The sequence below is a fragment of the Diplotaxodon limnothrissa genome, linkage group LG20, assembly GCF_057381915.1.
Source record: "Diplotaxodon limnothrissa isolate DT_005_m linkage group LG20, D_limnothrissa_male_GT1.1, whole genome shotgun sequence".
In the NCBI taxonomy this organism is placed as follows: domain Eukaryota; kingdom Metazoa; phylum Chordata; class Actinopteri; order Cichliformes; family Cichlidae; genus Diplotaxodon; species Diplotaxodon limnothrissa.
This window is the reverse complement of record NC_140615.1, coordinates 28,509,630-28,529,287: the sequence shown is the minus strand read 5'-3', so window position 1 is coordinate 28,529,287 and position 19,658 is coordinate 28,509,630. Positions and strand designations below refer to the sequence as shown.

General features: G+C 39.9%; 1 protein-coding gene across 1 annotated transcript; it reads left to right on the top strand.

The window, feature by feature from the left end:
• The first annotated feature begins 2,707 nt into the window (after positions 1–2,707).
• Positions 2,708–11,011, top strand: dhx35 (DEAH-box helicase 35). The gene is made up of 21 exons (XM_085343810.1): positions 2,708–2,753; positions 3,151–3,278; positions 3,390–3,482; positions 3,818–3,895; positions 4,042–4,146; positions 4,549–4,610; positions 4,851–4,920; positions 5,050–5,109; positions 5,637–5,749; positions 5,856–5,952; positions 6,076–6,234; positions 6,474–6,684; positions 6,825–6,949; positions 7,170–7,224; positions 7,388–7,578; positions 7,690–7,767; positions 7,877–8,006; positions 8,142–8,223; positions 8,357–8,428; positions 8,581–8,692; positions 9,706–11,011. The coding sequence occupies exons 1-21, from the start codon at positions 2,714–2,716 to the stop codon at positions 9,742–9,744; spliced, it is 2,100 nt and encodes a 699-aa protein (XP_085199936.1). The 5' UTR covers positions 2,708–2,713; the 3' UTR covers positions 9,745–11,011.
• The last annotated feature ends 8,647 nt before the right edge of the window (positions 11,012–19,658 follow it).

Genomic DNA, 19,658 nt, shown 5'->3' with positions numbered 1-19,658 from the left:
CTTGTCTGTTAAAACACTAAAGGCACAGGAAACCATTTGGTTGAATCGGTATAAATTTTTATAAACAGTAGCTTGATGAGCGACATGAACATCGATTTCGGGGTGAAGCGGAAACGAATAGCGAGCATGGCCACTGTTCTCGCGGGTTATTGCTCACGGGCTGGCCAGTCAGGTGACAGGTGCAGGACAGTAAAAACAGCGTGTCATCATTTAGTCGAGAGGGTTCAATCAGTCCACGGTTGAATGTTAAATGTCTCCTTTTATTTCAGGGACAAAAATCCACCATACCGGATGAACAGAAGTACTAGTAAAAGATTCAATCTGTGGCTTCACTGTTAATCCCCCAATCTACCTTATGTATATTTGTCTCTTTCTTTTCTTTTTTTTTTTTTTAAGATCTTAGCTGCCTTAAAGTACAGCATATTACAGCTTACTGTTATGGTTACCAGCTACAGTATATGTATGTCTGTATTTTGAAGGCTGGAGTTATGTTTTCTTGTGAAATAGAACTCCATCCCCCCCCTCAAGTGGATATAAACCTTCAATTTCTTAGTATTTCTAAAGATCTGCTGTCAAATTTAACGAATGTGAAAATTGTAGCTGGAGTCTAACTTTTAATATTGAAATAAATGCTGGTTGTAAGAGCGTGTATTGGCTAATATCCTATCTCAGTGTCACTAGTGTCAATGTGCTGCAGGAACAGATAACTATCAAATTTATCTCTCCATACATGTTCCTCAGTGGAAAAAGTGAGGAAACTTGCATGTTGTGGTCATATGCAATTAACAGATTTAAGTCAAACCTGATCTGTTAGAATTATTTTAATTTAATGTCTTTGATCTGGAAGCTACGTATGAGAAAGTCTTAGTTCTTGTGTTGAAATTAATTTAAACTTGTCTGTAAAATGTCTGCATTGTCCCCTTTCTTAAATCCAGCTTGTATTATGCAGATTTATTTGTATTTATGCCTTGTTTGATTAAACATTTTTCAGTATTTTATCATGAAGAACTTCAAAAAAAAAAAAAAAAAGCAGTTCATGCAAAGTTAATGCAATGGTACTGTTATATTAGATATGCAGCTGGTGTTTGAAAGGTTTGTATTTTCTGATCAAAATTTTGGGAATCATTAAACATGGGCTTTATTTGGCCTCCATTTTCAAAGAGGTGGTCTCTTGTTTATTGAATCTAAATTTAAAAAGTGATTGAATGAAAACTGAAACTGTCATTAGAAGAATATTTGTGAGTGTTTACTGTGACTGTTTTGTATGTATAGTTGCGAGAGGTAATGGCCACAAATTTTTATTTACCTGCGGTGTCTGCAGGAGGTCGAACAGCAGGTAGGCAGGGTGGGAGCAGTCTTTTACAATGTTTGGGCTCTGTGTAACGGTAGCGTGTGTTTAATGTTAAAGAGGCCACCAGTGATTTTTTTTTTTTTTGATTTATTAATTTTTGGGCCGGTCTGGGGGTGACCTTCTGTAGAGCTACTGAGCAGTCAGCATCTCACACTGTGAGGCACCATGTTAACACACGGTCTATTGTGGAGTGGTAAAAGGTCACCAGCAGCTTTTCCTTGATCATTCCCAGACAGTGCAAATGTTGCTATGCCACAGTGTTGATTTCAAATTCAAATTTTATTTGTCATGTACACAGTCATACACAGTACGATATGCAGTGAATTTCTTAGACAACTGCTCGTGACCTAAAAAGAAAAGGCTATGAATAAGATAGGAAATAAATATGAAAATTAAAAAGGGTAAATTTAACTAGGAAGGAATAAGATAAAATATATAAATTAAAGTTAAAAAATAAAATAACTGCACAACAAAATACACAGTACACAGTATAGAACTATATAAGAATGTATGAAGAAATATAAATATATATATATACACAATAACAGCAGCTGTACAAGTATTAACTGGAAATGAAGAATATAATGACCAGTGTTGTGCAATTCACATTATTTAGTGTCTTGTGCGGTGCAAATATGCCCTTGAGGCCTTGAGTTCCCCACCCCGGACATACATTAATAAATAAAAAGACTAGAACTAACACTGAAACTAATAAAAACTAAACTAAAGCTAAAAAATTTCAAAAAGTAAACTGAACAACTGAGCTTTATATCACACGCCCTACGATGTCACAATGATACCATAAAGTTTCACAAAATCACACGCTGCATGAATTCTGTGTTAACATGCTGTCTGCATCATCAGTTCTGCTCCAATCATATGGCTAGGAAAAAACTTTAGTTTCTATTGGATCATCTCCGAACTTTACATGAGCACTTTCTTTGTTTGAGCTTTTAAAACAATATCTCAATACAATATTATATGACTTCACAATGACACAAAGTGACACTAGATTTCCAAGTTAACAATGGTGGCATCAGCATAAAAAGCACAAAGTTTTTAAACAACCCTTCCCGTTTAGGGGGTTCATCTTGTTGAACCCGTGCCATGAAGGCGGGTCAGAAGCCAAAAGGGCTCCAAATTGGTGCTACCGAGATGTACCTAATAAAATGTCCAGTGTGCGTATATATTGAAATGTAGTATTTATGACGTATGTAATTAACAGCTTGAAAAGTCAGCGTAAACTTCCCCTTGCACCTGTTTTTGAACGAGCTGACATCGTTCATAAAAACGAAGGAAACAGAGCTTGTGACGTCATCCCCCGGCTATGCAAAGGGGGGGATATGTGACGTAGAAGCCAAGATGGCGGCTCCCCTCTCCACGATGAAATTTTGGAAGCCGGGTAAGTAGGAATAAAAGAGGATAGATTAGCTTGTTGGTGGTTTGTTTGGGTTTGTATTTGTTAGCGTGAGCTGCTAACGTCGACCAGCGAGTCTCGGTGCGGCTGCAGCGGCGTTCACGGCAGCTGCGTGATTTCTGCAGCCGGCGCAGATCAGCTCGGTTTAACTGCGCGGAATCAAACTATAACCTTCCAGAGGAAAACAGACACACGCACTGTGGAGCAGGGTACAATAACACACATGATGGAGTTTGTGTGCGCCGAAACCTTTCTTTTATCGCTCTGCCATGACATGTTCATTGCACCAAATCAAATCCTCCTAAGTCCCTTTTTCCTCAGCCTGCCTGCGTTTAAATAAAATATCTTATCTTCTCCTCCTTCACCATCTGCTCTGCTTCAGGCTCTGAGGCACCGGGGATCTCAGAGGAGCGGGAGCTGAACTCAGAGACCACCGGCTCCCCCATCATCTTCAACCCCCACACCGCACTCTCCATAGAGAAGCAGCGACAGAAACTCCCCGTTTTTAAGGTTTTTAAACCGCTTTTGCACCTGCTCTAATGTTACAGGGTTATTTTGTGATCCCCTGTGCTTGTTGTTTAATTGTTCATTAAGTGCTTCTCGTTACTGCTGCCCCTCCAGCACAGAAACAACATCTTGTACTTGGTTGAGAGCTTCCAGACTGTAATCATAGTTGGTGAGACTGGATGTGGGAAGACGACACAGATACCTCAGGTTAGTGTGATTTACTCCATGCAACATTTATGGCATAAAAGATGAATGACAAAAAACCGTTTTCTTGCATTTATGATAGCAGTCAGGAAAAAAAAAGGGGGGGTGGTGGGGTACCTTCAAAGTCATGCTGCAGTGACTCACACCTTTTCATGTGGATTAACTCCCACAGCGGTTTAACATGACCTTGTTTTTTGGTGCTTTTTGGAGCCTCTTTTGAAAGCAAGTGTTTGGACCACATCAGCTAGAATGTAATTTATGCACAGTCCACTTTTCATGCTTTGTACTTCCCTCCTTTTTTGGATCTACCTTCTCTTTTTTCATGTGATTTTCATCAGTACCTGCTGGAGGCTGGCTGGGCAGCGGAGGGGAAGGTGATTGGAGTGACACAGCCTCGACGTGTGGCTGCTATCTCTGTAAGAACCCCACTGATCTCCTCTTATTGCGCGGCTCCTTCGCTGTTTGCCAATGTCATTCCCTTCACAGCAGTTCAGCTCACACCGAAGGTCACACACATTCCTTAAACTCTGTATTTTCGCCCCTCTTTGTTTCCTGCTGATAGGTAGCTAACCGTGTGGCAGAGGAGAGAGGGGCCCTGCTGGGCCATGAGGTGGGCTACACTATTAGATTCGATGACTGTTCTGATCCCCACGCTACGAGGATCAAGGTATTTGCTTGTCAGTTGTGTTTGTGGCCTCAGCGATAAGCGTTTTACATGTGTGGTTGTAGGAAAGCCCAGTTCTGTTTGTGTGGGGGGGAAAAAATGTTTTAGAGGTCGTATTTGAGAAAAACAACTCAGACTTATCATCGGATGTGAATTGTGAATGTTTCTCAATATTTTAAGAGGCTAATTGGGGATCAGCCTCAGCAATACTGATATTTGGGGGGAAGTCCTAACACTAATATGTCATTATTTGGGGGAAAATATCTCATAATCTAAAGATAAGAAACCTTGTTTTCAGGAAAGTGTGTGGCTGTGATCACTGGATCTTTGTAACCCATGGGCAGAAATTTCATTGAATCTCTCTGTAAATGTCCTTCAGTGCTTAACTGCACCTGTGTGCTTCAGTTTCTAACAGATGGCATGCTGGTGCGAGAGATGATGTCTGATCCACTTCTGAAAAAGTACAGGTACATGATTGCAATAGAGCCATTAAGCAGTCCCTTTTCTCTGCATGGCAAATACGTTACTAGGGAGGCCGCATGTACAAAACCAGGACACAGAGTTGTCATGATGCTGGCCTGTGATCTTCACACTGAGATATCTGCTAAAAATCCTAACTCTTACATGTAAAGTTGTTTTTGTTATAAAGTATTAATTAATGTTTACTTTTTTGCAACTAATGTTCTTCATTGTACCCTCACCCAAAGTGTGTTGATGCTAGACGAGGCGCATGAGAGGACCCTCTATACAGACATAGCGATTGGTCTGCTAAAGAAGGTAATGCCCGCTGAAACGAATCTAAATTTTACGTTAATGTCACTCATTAATTTACAGCTGTTTAAGTAGGAGAGAAAGTTGTGGCTCATTCCTCTGACTTTCATCCGTTTCTCTCCGATTTTTCGGCAGATTCAGAAGAAGCGACGAGACCTGAGGCTGATTGTGGCCTCTGCCACTCTTGATGCCAAGGTGACTGAATCATTAAGATGAGCAGATTTGCTTGATTAGACAGAAAAGATAAACAAAAGACCGACAGAGGGAAAGCTGATGTCAGGTCAGATCACGTTGTACTGACATCTGCGATACCCTGATGATAGAAAGACACAATCAGGCCACGATTGTGCTAAGCATTACCCGAGTCAGCTGAAATGTCATATCAGATGTGTTCTGTACGTTCAGTTTAAAAAGGCTTTTATCTACACGTGCCATGTTTTTCAGCTAAACGGCGCTGGAAGTTGTGAACTTTCTCAAATGTCAGAGTGAGGGCACCAACTGTTTCTTTGGTTTGGTTAAAGTGAATCACACATTAAATTCAGTTTTAAATGTTTAATGTGTTAAATCTTTGCCAAGCCTGCCAGCTGTGGAAGCAGTGTAGTTGGCTTCTTTAATGTTAATGCAATTATAATGCCTCCATTCAAACGTGAGACAAATCAACTAGTGGTTAAATGCTTTATTAATGTCCATTTTATTAATTGAAATACGAATATTATGTGAAGAAATTCCATGACTTCTTCAACCTGAATGAGTCCGGCGATCCGAGCAAAGACACCTGTGGAATTCTGACAGTAGAGGGACGCTCTTACCCGGTGGATATCTTCTACACCGTCAGGTAGGCAACACACAGAATCCAAACTGAGCAAATAGTCTGTTATTTTTGCATATTCCTTTTTGTTGTTGTTGTTGTTTTTCCTGAGGTATGTTTGGTTTGCTTTCAGTCCTGTCCCAGATTATGTGAAAGCTACGGTGGAGACTGTGCTCAAGATTCACGAGACTGAGGATGATGGAGATGTCCTGGCTTTTCTCACTGGGCAGGTTAGCAGCCATATCATTTACTGACCTAGCTTTTATTCGACATCAGTGTGAAAACAGTAAAAACCAAATCATCCCATATACCAGGTTTCTTAATGGTTTCGATTGTTTTCTTTTTCACCTTAGGAGGAGGTGGAGAAGGTGGTGTCCCTGCTGCAGGATCAGGCCAGGACTCTGTCACGGTACGGCATGAAGAAGCACCTGAGAATTTTGCCCATGTATTCTGGTCTTCCTTACGCCGATCAGATGAAGGTCTTTGAGCGGGTGCCCTCTTCTGTTCGCAAGGTAAAAATCTTGTTTTTGTGTGTTTATATGGACAATCCAAGATGCAAGTCAGGCTGGATAATCATATCAACATTTTTAGTTAATGGATGAAATAACTGCCATTTTTGGCATATATTAACAATCTTTTACTGTTATGATGAATTTCTTGTAATGATAGAAATGGTACAGACTGGTGACGTATGAGCCAGCACAAGCAAATAAACCTTTATTAACACAATATCATTTAATTTTTCTTCCAGGTTGTGGTGGCCACTAATATAGCTGAGACCTCCATCACTATAAATGGAATTGTATTTGTCATTGACTGTGCGTTTGTGAAGCTGCGAGCCTATAATCCTTGCACTGCCATTGAATCGCTGGTGGTCACGCCCATCTCCAAGGCTTCAGCCAGTCAGAGGGCGGGGAGAGCTGGACGCAACCGACCTGGGAAATGCTTTCGACTGTACACGGGTATGTGTGAACCTCCAGCCATATGATACACGCAATGAACATATTTTTATTTACATTTTTGTTCATTATAACTCCCTTTCCCTGTCTTTTCTTGTCTGCATGTCTCCCTGTCCACTTTATCGCTGCTGTTCCTTTGTCAGAGGAGGACTTTGAGAAACTGCCGGCTTCCACTGTGCCAGAGATGCAGCGCTCCAATTTGGCCCCTGTCATCCTGCAGCTCAAAGCGTTGGGCATTGACAACGTGCTGCGGTTCAGCTTTCTCTCTGTGAGTGGCTCGCTTTGAATCCACAGAGTAGCTGTGATGTGTTCAGCCACTGTTTATATTTTTATTAGAAAGAGAAATGTGCATAGCAACTATAAAATGAATGCAGTTTGTGTTTTTAAAGATGTCATGGCCTCCTAAGAGTGCTAATTACCACTCCATTGTGTCGTTTAGAGTAAATATTGTGCTTAAAATTGCCTTTATTTTTATTATGATTTATTAGCCTCCTCCAGCTCAGACTATGGTTCAGGCACTGGAGCTTCTCTACGCTCTGGGAGGTAAGAAACAAGGTCCTTAAAAATTATGTGAAATAGTGGAAAAGCAAAGTTTGTCCTTCAACTATAGGACTAGCTTTCAAAATCCTGCACTCACAAGCTTCTTCGAGGTAAAATGTCCTCGTGCAAAATGCAGACTCGTCGCTAATTTTGTGTCTCTTGGCAGGTTTGGATCATTACGGCCGTTTGACTGATCCCATGGGTGTGCGGATGGCAGAGTTTCCCCTCAGCCCCATGTTTGCTAAGATGCTCCTAGAGTCGGGAAACTTTGGGTGCTCCAAAGAGATTGTTACCATAGCAGCAATGATGCAGATTCAGAATATATTTGTCGTGCCACCCAATCAGAAGAAAGCTGCTGTAAGTGGAAACCGGCCCTCAGACGGAGCATGTTGTATTTTTAGCAGAAATGCTAAGTCAGCAAAATAATTATCCTATTTATTTATTTATTTTTGTTATCTCTGCCTGCAGGCCCGCGAGCACAGGAAGTTTGCAGTCGCAGAAGGAGACCACCTCACCATGCTGAATGTGTATGAAGCATTCATTAAGGTATAGTTGTGAGCGCACGTATGCACATTCCTCAGACTGTGACCACGAACTTTGCCAAAGCCTGGAGTAAAGTCAACTCTGACCTTGTGTTTTTACTTCTTTCCGGCAGCACCAGAAGAGCTCCCAGTGGTGTCAGGAGCATTTTCTCAACTACAAGGGTCTGCTGCGAGCTGTGACTGTACGAGAGCAGCTCCGGCGCCTCATGAACAAGTTTAAAGTGCCGCGAACATCCAGTGAAGGTATGCGTTTTCTTTCTGGGCTTGTACCAGCCGAGTACACACATTCAGTCCAAGACACATTCTGACTTGTTAGGCACGAAGTCTCCTGTTTTTAAGCTGTTTCACCGTAATCTTCTTGATGTGTGTCTCGCACAGGTGATCCAGATGTGATCTTGAAGTGCATTGTCTCTGGATTTTTTGCTAATGCAGCTCGCATTCACCATTCTGGTTCCTACCGGTAAGGACAAACCTCTGTCACTTTATTAGATGTCTCAGTTTTCCCACCTGAGGGGTTTTAACAGTTTTCATGTTTTGTTTTGTTTTTTACAAAAACCACTTGGTGCACTCCGTCATTCTTTTTCCTTTGCCAGGACTTTACGAGACGATCGTGAGCTTCACATCCACCCAAACTCTGTGCTGTACGGAGAGAAACCTCCAAAGTGGTCAGTGTTCATTCTTTGAGCTGCTGAAGTGTCAGTAATGATCTTAAGGCTTTGCAGAGAACTGAAATGCCTAACTGTTTCTAAAAGCATCTTTTATTTGGACATGTTTGAGAGAAACATGCTGTAAACATTTCTGTGTTGCATTCTTTCAGGGTTGTCTTCAATGAAGTGGTGCAGACATCAAAATACTACATGCGTGACGTGACTGCTGTTGAGTCGTCTTGGCTGGTTGAGTTGGCCCCTCACTTTTACAAGCAAGCCAAGGTATGTCAAACAATTAAAGCTGACCAGCTTATTATTTGTTATTAATCTCAAATATATATTGTGCAATAATTGTTGTGTTTTGTTTTTAATCTCAGTTCCAAAAGAGTTGCGATGCTGTGTAAAAATGTAAATAAAAATGATGCGCAAATCTCGCAAACCCATATTTTATTCACAAGAGAACATAGGAAGTATCAAATGTTTAAACAGTGGCTCATTTTGAATTTGTTGGCAGTAACGTGTCTCAAAAAACTGGGATGGCGTAACAAAAAGCTGGAAAAGTAAGGGGGTATTGAAAAGAAATGGCTGGTGGAATATTTTGCAAGTAATTAAGTGAACTGGGACTGCGCCTACAGATTGTAGAGTTTCAGAATAATGGTCTTCAACATAAAATTGCAAATAATTTGATTCATCATCATCCATAGAACAAACGATTCTGTAGAACACAACTGTTAATCTTGACGTAGCATTTTCAGTGGGAGAAACATTTAGTCTCTCATCTAAGTGACTTCTATTCAATTCAGTTCTATTCAATTTTATTTGTACAGCGCCAAATCACAACAACAGGCAGTTTATATTGTAAGATAGATCCTACAACCCAACAATCATATGACTCCCCTATGACAATCATATTACTCAACAATCCATCCAAAGTCCATCAGCTGGTCTCCTCAGCTCATAGATGGTTACATACTGTTAAAAGCAGCGGGGATGCCACGCAGTGGTAAATGTGGGCTCTTTCTAACTTTTCTCAGACATGTTGGTGCTATGACATTCAAAACAACCCTTTTTTTTTCTTAAGAAAAAAACTTTTTCTTTTTATTTCTACGTTCCATCTGATTTGAAGAAAGATGTGAAAATCACTGCATTTTGTTTTTATTTACATTTTACATAGTTTAACAACTTATTTGGAATTTGGGGTTGTATGGAGACAGTCTGTGAACAAGCTCACAGCTTCTGTATTTTTTGATTTTGTTTTATTATTATTATTATTTTTATTTTTTTGTGTCTTTTAGCATGGCTCGCTGGCCAGCAAGAGATCCAGGGTCCTCTAAATCTCCTCATCACTTCACCACGATAAAAGAGGAAGAATAATTTACCACTGTGCCCCTTCTCCATTTCACTGTATATAAAGATGTAATATATATATGTATATTTATTGTCCACCTGCACAACCCCATCTACACTATGTGGCCATGCTACACTGGGATTCAGCGGTATAATTTAAATGTTGATGTAAACATTTAAACTTGCTCCATTTGAGTGTGTCTCGGTTTTGGCTGTGCTGTAGTGTATATTCAGTCTATGAGAGTAAATGCTAATGAATGTGAAATGAGTCTAGGCTGTGCCTGACCCAGTGTCCATTCTGGGACGGTCATGTAGTTCATTCATATATATGTGTGTGTGTATATATATATAATCATAGCAGGCTCAGGTCCAGGGAAGGGCTTCGGTGCCACAGGCCTGTCCACACCTGGTCCCAGGCTGCATTTTTTTTTTAAAGTGCTATATTTTGTTTCCTGTTGCCGATGGATGATAGACCCTGGTCTGTGAGGGCGTGTCCTTTAAGAGCATGGTTTTTGTTTGTTTGTAGTTATTTTGCTTTCCCCACAAACTGGGTGCCTTTTATGTTTAAATTAGTTTACTTAACCTCAGATTTAATTTTGATGTCTTATAAATTTCTTTTCCTTCATACAGAATGTAGTGGTATATATTTCCAACACATCTACAGCATACCAAAACTCATGATTTTGTTCAGTCAACCTGAGATCCTCCAATAATGATACTGTGAAGGGATAGCATTACTTTTGGATCCTCGTTTTACACTCTTACCGCTCGACTACAGTATAGCTCAGACATAGTGGCCTTGTCACCACTTTGTGCCAGTTTATTTTGACAGTGTGTTTTGCATTTCATTTTGAAATGTAATTGTAGATGTAAGGGGGGGAAAATTACACCCAAACATTGTAAACAAAAAGCTGTGAAACTAAAACAAATGAAGTGCCATTTGTTCCTGTGATGATGTAAAGTGCATCCAAAGCCTCAAAAGACACTGTAGCAAACATCTGACTTCTTCTTATGGTTTCATAGTTTTAACAAGTTCATTTGTTTGTTTTTGTGTCCATGAGTATTGTCTAAGCAGCTGTTTAGTAAAAGGGTTTTTACATTCCACATGTATGGATTCATGAGTTTGTCTTTTTGTTTTCCTTCAGAGGTGTTTGGCCCTGAAAGCTTCAGTGAGCTGTATAATAAAGGTTTTGATATTATACTCTGCTGGCATCAAACCAGTACAGTTACTCCTGCCACCAAATTTTACATCTACATGCCTGTTTTTTCTTCTTCTTTTTTTAGGTTATAACTGTAGATGCAAACAAAACACCAAACAGTAGGTAGGCAAACAAATTCAAATTAGATGACTACGATTAAAAGTATCTCTGCATGCTAAGTTGTGCTCTGATGTAGACCTGTACATTTAAGATCACCTCGTAGACTTGTTGCAGATGAAAATATTTGAGGTGACTTGTTCTCTCTTATTTTGTGCAGACACTGAGTATGTATGCAGCCAAAGCAGTAATCTGTAGACCTGTGTAACAGCTTACCTCTGAGATACAACCTGCCACCTGCCATCTCTTCCTCCCATCATCAAATAAAGCCTTACTGTCATACACTTAAGTGCTGAGTGTCATTTGCTGTGCTCACTTAACTCTTTAAAGCCAAATGCATTATATTTGATATATAATTTTTTTTGAGACTTTTACATCATCAGCATATTGGGTTTTTTATTTTTTTTGTCCCTTCCCGAAAAACCAAAATAAATGTCACATTAAATTTATAAGGAATAAATTACCCCCAAAATAGCCTGATGTAGCATATATGTAAATTAATGTCTTTATATAGACTTTTAAATTTCAACAGAAGTTTCAATAAATACTATTTTCAGAAAATTTGAATTTTATAAATTATTTAATGTTTCAGTCTTTAGAAGGTTAACTGGTGTTCTTGCAGTACATGTGTCCGCCGGGGGGTGTCACCATTGCACCGCAAACAGTGCCGCCGAGGCACAATTATTCAGAAGCTCATCAGTAAGTGCAGAGGCATTTATCAGTGTCTGTATGTGTATTTGTTCCGCTTGTGGTACGTGCGTGTGCTGTAAGCGGCTGCTTTTGCTGTGACAACTTGCTTTGTGGATCATTTGGAGGTGCGGTCTGATGAGCGCCTGGGCCCTAGCTGCAGTAATCTGTGTACACAATCGGAAATGTAGACACTGCATGAGTATATTTAGCGCATTTGGCACAGATGTAAGTTTTGTTTAACTGAGACTTTTCTGTTTGGTTTATTTATTTATTTTTTAAATGCTCTTTTTTTCTTTAAGCTTTCCTCCAACTTCTAGGAGTGTGCAGCAAATGCTCTTTGGGCCACATGTTACTAGATACTACAAAACAATCCAAACAGCATGTCGCAACCTTATTTTTTGATATATGTGTTGCATACAAAATTTTACAATACACACAAACAACAAACCAATCAAACAAAAATAACAAAACTCTTTGGAGTTCCTAGTGAGGGTGGAAAGGTCCAGGGGTTCAAATAATGTGAATTATTTGAAGAACAAACTTCTAACACCAATAATTGTATGTCTTTTGAAAGCTACTTGGAACAAGAGGGATATGGGTTTAAGGTAGCCAGGTCTCGCATACAAAGGCTAGCTGAATGGCAGGTGAGCGTTTTACAGGTGCTTCAGTGTACGGCACACACCTGACATGCAGGCTGAGCAGCAGGCGCCATCTTTACGTGCATTTCTACCAAACTCACTGCATCAATTATCTACTGAATATCTACTGAGTGCTTCCCCAGACTGTGCCCCAACACAGACAAGGTATAAAGTTAAGATGTTGTGTACAGCATGGACGCTTTATTGCTCATTGAACTATTTTGCCTTTAAGCTGTTAGCTAGTAATGTAGCTGGCTAGATTTATGGCAATGCTTACATAAAGTGATGCTTTTAGTCTGATGCTGCTGATGTTAACTGACGGATTTAAGATGAGACGATAATGTTAACTTTCAGGCGGTAGCTTGTGCCAGGGCAAACTTTATGAAGGAGTCCTAATTAAACAAACAATAACAAGAGTCCCAAAATTACAGGCCTGAGGAGTAAAAGTTTCTTTTCTTTTTTACCTTTCTGTGAGTTCGGTTGGGGTTGAAAGCCTGATTTTTTGCTTAAAGTCTTGAGGCTAACCTGTGCTGCACATTTATTATTAGTTAATGCAGGTGGTTGTGGTTTGATAACAAAATGAAGCATGCTGAGAAAGAGTTGGAGTTTACAGTAGAAATGAAAGCAAGGAAGAAAGCTTACATACTTGCTGTAGCAGCCAGTAGTGATGGGTCGTTCGCGAACGAAATGGCTCTTAGAGCCGACTCTTTGACGTGAACGACGCGAGCCGGCTCCTTATCGCGAGCCGTCACGTGGTTTTTTTTTTTTTTTTTTCTTTCTCTCAGCCTCTCTCTCGCACTTTTTTTCCGCTTCACTCTGCACGCGAGCCTTGTGCTTTACGCTGGGCAGAGGGGGGAGGGGCGGTAGTTACACTCAGTAGCACAGGAACAGAGCCAGAGAGAGAGAAAGAGAGGCAGGGACAACAACATTAGAAAGGTATAGTAATCATCCACAACTATTTTCGGTTGCAGATGATAAAGGATTGAGAAAGTTTATTCATGCAGGTCCATATGACAGAGAATATGCATGTTCTTTTAGTTTTCATATTATAATTTATATTTAATTGTGTTGTGGTTTGCAGTGTTTTGTGTTCTTTTCACTTTAAATTTGTGAAAGGAAAAAGCTGAAAATTTAAATAGTTAAAACTTGAAATGTGAATAGTTGATTTTTGTATTATATGATTTATTTATTACATTTTATGTGGAGTGAATAAATAAAAGTATATTTACGGTGGCCCCTAGAGACAAAGCACATACAAACTTCAAATCACGTACGAACTCTGAAGCATGTACAAACTCCAAAACACGTAAAAACACGTACAAACTCCAAAACACGTAAAAACACATACAAACTCCGAAGCACGTAAAAACTCAGAAGCATATAAAAACTCAGAAGCACATAAAAACTCAAAACACGTACAAAAGACAACAGAAGTGCTCCAGGATGCTGGGCGCAGTGTTGAGCCTTTGTTATCTTGTGGCTACACAAGCCAGCAAGTACCAACGACCGGATTTGGTGTGTGGTAGTAACAGGTAAATGAACTTTTTTTTAAATTATTTGAATATATATATGAGTGCCTGTGTATAAATACACAAACAATACACACATGCTTTCAATTGTGTAATTTAAGTGATCTAGTAGCTCTGCTTTGGAAGTTCAGTTCATGCTAGAAATGTGTTTTGGAGTTTGTACGTGTTTTGTCTCTAGGGGCCACCGCATATATTTATATATAAACATATATAAATAAAACCACTTGTTTTTACGTTAGTAATTCCTTTTGTGCATAATTTTATATTATTGTTAATAATAAATTAATTAAAGCAACAAAACAACCTGAAGAGCCGGTTCGGAGCCGAAAGAGCCGGCTCTTTTTAGTGAGCCGAACCGAAAGAGCCGGGTCTCTAAAAAGAGCCGGAAATCCCATCACTAGCAGCCAGTAGCCAGCCTAAATAAAGAGGGGGGGTTGGTGCAGACACATATCTTTCCATGGTGTAGATAATCACAATAAGACAATATTTTAAATGAGAATTTCAAATAATGCATATGATGTCTCAGTCTCCACAGAGATGGCCAGCATTTACACTGCACATGTCTTTTTAAAGCGAATACTTTCTCAGTCTATAAATGGATCAATTTTACCTTAGTTATATAACGCCAGTGCACAACAACAGTCATTTCAAGCCACTTTACATTGTAAGGTTAAATTCCCTAGTATAAGAGGGATTTAATATGATCAATATGATTTATTAATCATTGTTAGAAGCTGGAAGAAAGGCCAGAATTTTAGCCCTTAGTTGACCATTCGACCAAATATTTCCATAAATTACTGCAACTGTATAATTTCCATTACCTCCTGTTATTCATTTTTTAAAATTCAGATTGCTTTTATTTGTTTTTCTTGCCTCTGTTAACCCACCTGTGCTCTTTCATAGCCATTTCTGTTGTTATCTAGTGATGCCAGGTTATGTGGTCATTTGAGTGTCTTTTAAAACACTAAATGCACTGCAATGCAATGCACCTATAACATAGTTTGCTCAGTCGCATTGTCACAAAGGCACTGCTGATGCATCTTATGCATTTGGTGTGCTCTTTGTTTTAAGGATCTTCGGTGGTACGGCGCATTAAGCTATGGTGTTTCTGTCTCACTGTCAGCTGACGGGAATGATGAATTTCTCAACCTGACATCTTCGTGGAGGACAAAAACAAGTAAGAGATGAAAGGCTACATTACTACACGTGTTTTTCAGTTCCACTCAGTTGCCCATTAGTGTTGTATAACCACATACATGTTAGCTGACAGCCGGAGGTATCAGTGATTAATAGCATGCATGTGACTCGGACGAGGCAGCAGTTTTGAACAGGTTGTGCGTATGTGGTTGAGCGTTCCTCGCCATATTTCAGCACTGTCAAAAAATCATTGACATGTTCCATCCAATTCAAAGAATGTTTAACTGTTTTAAAGCGCTTGATGGGAAAGCAAGCCATGTGTGACTTGTAATTACCCCCTGTTCAAAGTTTAGACGTGTTTTGAAAGAAAACATTGTGGTTAATATTTCCCCACTTAATTGGTAATGAGTGCTTTTTTACAGCTTTTGCAAGATTTTGTTTGTCAGAGGGGTTCGCAGTGTACTAAGATTAGGTTTATGATTAGAAATGTGATGATGTTACTATTTTACCTATTTACTGTGTGGCTTGACCAAAAATTGGGAAATACATTCTTGTTTGTTATTTGAGTCTGTTAAGATTTTTCTCAGTAAATGTTCTTAAACATTAACAATTTCATGATACTTACACAGTTAAAAAGTTTAATCCGCTTAGAGGTTGATGCTCATTGCTGTCATTACCTTGATAATAAGGCTATTTAAAAAAGGGAACGCTTCTATAGTTGGTGCATTTAAAAAGAGTGCAACATAAGATGGTAATTAGTGTACTTGTGCAGAGAGATAGGAATTTTTGCAATCACGTGCAAAATCTTGAAGAATAATCTGTTAAACTACTAGCACCTATTTTATCTGACCATATTCATTAGAAGAAATAACATGTTCTGGGATATATGTATGCGATTATCTCTCTGAATATTTTTTATAGCATCAGAGGCTTTATTTCCAAGCAGCTGTATGCATGGGCGAAAAAAAGAAGCCTTCAAGCACAGGAGGAATTTTTACATTTGGGAGGGAGGATGCAATCAGTAGCGTGGGACTTGCAGAGGCCTCCTCGGGTGACAAATTGAAAGTGTCTCGGTCTAGTTTATAGCCCTGATCAGGTCAAACGAAAAATATTGGAGGTCTGGGTGAGGAGACAGGCCCGCCTGGTGCAGATAAATGGACTGATCATTTCTTATTGAGAAACAATTCCTAAAAGGTAGTTTACTGTGTGACTGGCGAAGCGGCGAGCGGAGAGCAGAACACGCACCCACTGCTCCCTCCCTGACCCTTCCTCCACTGCCGGAATTAAATGGATAGAGAGAACGCGTGTTTCTGATGGCACTCCTCCGCCAGAGAGACACTCCATTTGTTATGAAGTAGGGGTTCTGATGAAGTGCAGGGAGCTCCTTTTTCTTTTTTCCTCCTTTTTTCATCCTTCCTTTCTCAGGCACTACAAGGCCGGCCTTCAGTCTGCTTCACATGAAATGGATGGAAGGAGCCGATTGAATTTTACACTCCCCTGGTCATGATTAATGTGTTTGGTGAGGACTGTCTTGGCAGTGAAACGGCTTTACCACTAGCTGGTGCTCAAGCTCCTTCATGGCTGTAGTCTGATAAGTTTGCACAGTGGTACTGTAGGGGTGGGGGGAGGCTGTTAAAGCGGGGCAGTTTTGTTGAAGAAACTGGTCTTCACATAGCCAGCAACCCTTTTAACTCATCTCCCCTTGTGTTAATAGAAAATCTCTTGCCTACGCTCGCTTGTTATTACTTCACGGTCAGTTTCTCAGTGTGCTCTCTAACCCGTGTTACTTGGCAGGCCATGCTATAAATGCCAGTTTATCACTTAACCTTCTGTGAAAAGGTGGGGGGAACTAATGAAAGATGCCAGGTGATGTTAGCAGACACCTTAACAGATGCTGTAAGCTTACTTATTCAAACTTCATGCATGGATGTGAAATGGGACCACTTTTTTTTACAGTGCAACATTTGACTTTGAACATTTCTTTAGCTTGTAATGGTAACAGCCAAGGTTCAAATTAAATTGTTAATTTTATGTTATGCATATTCAATTCCAAAGCAAGTAGAGCCCTAATTTAAAGGCACAAACTTCATGACACACCCAAAGCAGTATTTCCCGAGCACACGCATCCTCTGGATGTTTTCAAGCACACCTGTTTTTTTTGGCTCAAGAAGTTGAGTATGAGGCATCGTGATAGTTCAACAAACGATAAGAAGCATCTCCTTGGAAATTGCCTGAAAAGTACAAAGCGACACAACAACAACTCATCAGAAAGTTTTTCAGCATCATCTGGTCTGATTTATGTGGTATTTGCACATGACTGTCCACTGTGAGATAAAACACAGTGGGTAGTAGTTAATTATGGCACTGCACTTCTCAAATCAGAGGATGCAGATTTAACACTATACTCTGCATCAACAAAAGTACTGGGACAGTACTGGGAAGAGACCCATATTTAATGGCATTAATGGCAGCAAGGCTGGAAGGAGTGGACTGGATTTACAGAAGTGCCTTAGATGAGAGATCAATAAAGAGGTAACTGAGTGGATAAGCCAGACTAAGCAGGAATAGGAGCAGGTTTAATTTTGCATAAATAATGTACAGTGTGAGAAGAGAGAGGGCAATAGAGGTTGGACAGCCAGATTGTGGGTCAGTCCTCCATTTTTATGATATGTCTCCTCCAGTATTCAGGTGCAGTTTATTTCATTTTATCTTGTTTGTTCATCAGTGCTGTTCATCTGTTTCTGAATTAATTTCACCTTCTGCTGTACACACATGTAATCTGTTTATAGAGTTATAGCCAATAGAAACCCAGTAAGTGGATTTTATGTTGCCCTACTGGAACTCCCAGAGATTTCTCCTCCATCGTCCAAGCCCTGCTTCGATCATCAGGACTTCAGTGGATGATGGATGGAGCTGTCTCCCTCCAGGTTGTCTTAGCATCTGTTGCATGGTGCTCACTGTATCCTGCATGGTTAATGCTTGCATGCACACAGATAGACCTCTACCACTGTTTGTGTGTGGGCCGTTTGGTGGGTAATGATGTAAAATGAGAAACACAAACCTACCTTTCAGCACCACATAGAAATGGTTTGAAATTACTGTGATCTTACATAATGATATAATGATGTATGCTTTTACAAGCTCTCTAAAGGAGATGATCCACCCTCTTGAACCTCAGCTAACTCTTAACAAAATGGGTTTCTGTGGCTGAAATAGTCTAAAGGTGGTTAGCTGACCAGTTTCAACTAAAGGTATGGAGGTTGGGGGGAGAAGATAACTGAAGATAAAAACAATAGGAGAGTGACGAAGGAAGGGATGGCTGAATGAGGGAGAAATCAATAGGAAATCAGTGTTTGGGGAAGGCCTGTCGTTTATCAGGTGACACGGTTAAACAGCGTTAAGGCACTAAAAGTGAAAAATAAGGGCCATCCCCATGCTGGTATTGATCACAGCGGAATGGGGCGGCAGAAGGCCGAAGCCACTAATAAAATAAGACGTATCTGAGTGGGAATCAGCCAGGGATCGATGGGCTTGGTGATCAAGGCCAAAAACATCTTCACTGGGATTTAAGCTCGTTCTGCTCTCTTGTGCCCCCGTTATACACCTCAGTGTGAGCAAAGGATGATGTGATAGAAGCGGTGGGGTCACTAAGAGGCTCTTCAGACGGGGCTCACCTATTCAGTAAGAAATTGTAGTACAGAGTGGAGTGAAGGTGTCGATTATTTGAGACAACTAGACAGAAGAAGGGAGAGAACGTCTCTCTTGACCTCACCAAATGCTATGTAGAAGGTAGATGTAGCCAGCAGGATGTCGCTGGCTTTGATACCTGGTTTAACTCTATCTGATGAGACACACGTCTTTATTTTTAATGATTAATTTTAATTACCTACAAGTGTACATCAAGATCTTAAGAATGATCCGACAGGATACATTTCAATACAACCTGGACTATTCAACTTAGCCCTTTCTATGGACTGTAAATCATTTATCCCTGTTTAAACTGTTTAATTTACACAGATTTAAAAAAATAGCTAACCCTAATATGTGTTTCAAAGTATCGTGAATATTAAAAAATAATTTGTCATTCTGGGATCATTGAGTAATAGCAGACTTGTTTTTAATCAAACACAAAAAGAGCCAACACACAAAGCTTTATATACTTCACAAAGATTACTTTTTAGGTTTGCCTCATCAGCTCTTATTGGTGCTCTGCTGTCAATAACAATGACAATCCTGCAACATCTTTCATTCTCTTCTTGTCTTTATCTTCATCACCCTCATTTCAAAGCAGCTGTGTTGGTGTCATCATGCCAGAGGTTTTGTCTCAAAATGGGGCCATAACAAAGAGGAAAAAAAAAGAAAAAATCAGTTGTTGTGGCTGTTTAACATCTGGGTGTGAACATTTAGCAAGTGCAGCAAAGCCTGGAAAAGGAGGGTTTTTAGTATTATTACAGTTTCTTACTTTGGCACACTTTGGCATTAGAGGGGTGTTGCAAATAGAGAGAACAGCGCTATATGGAACATAGTTTCTTACTCCCTCTTTTTCATGCTCTTGGTCTTCAATTTTTGCAGACCAAGGATCATCTGGAGA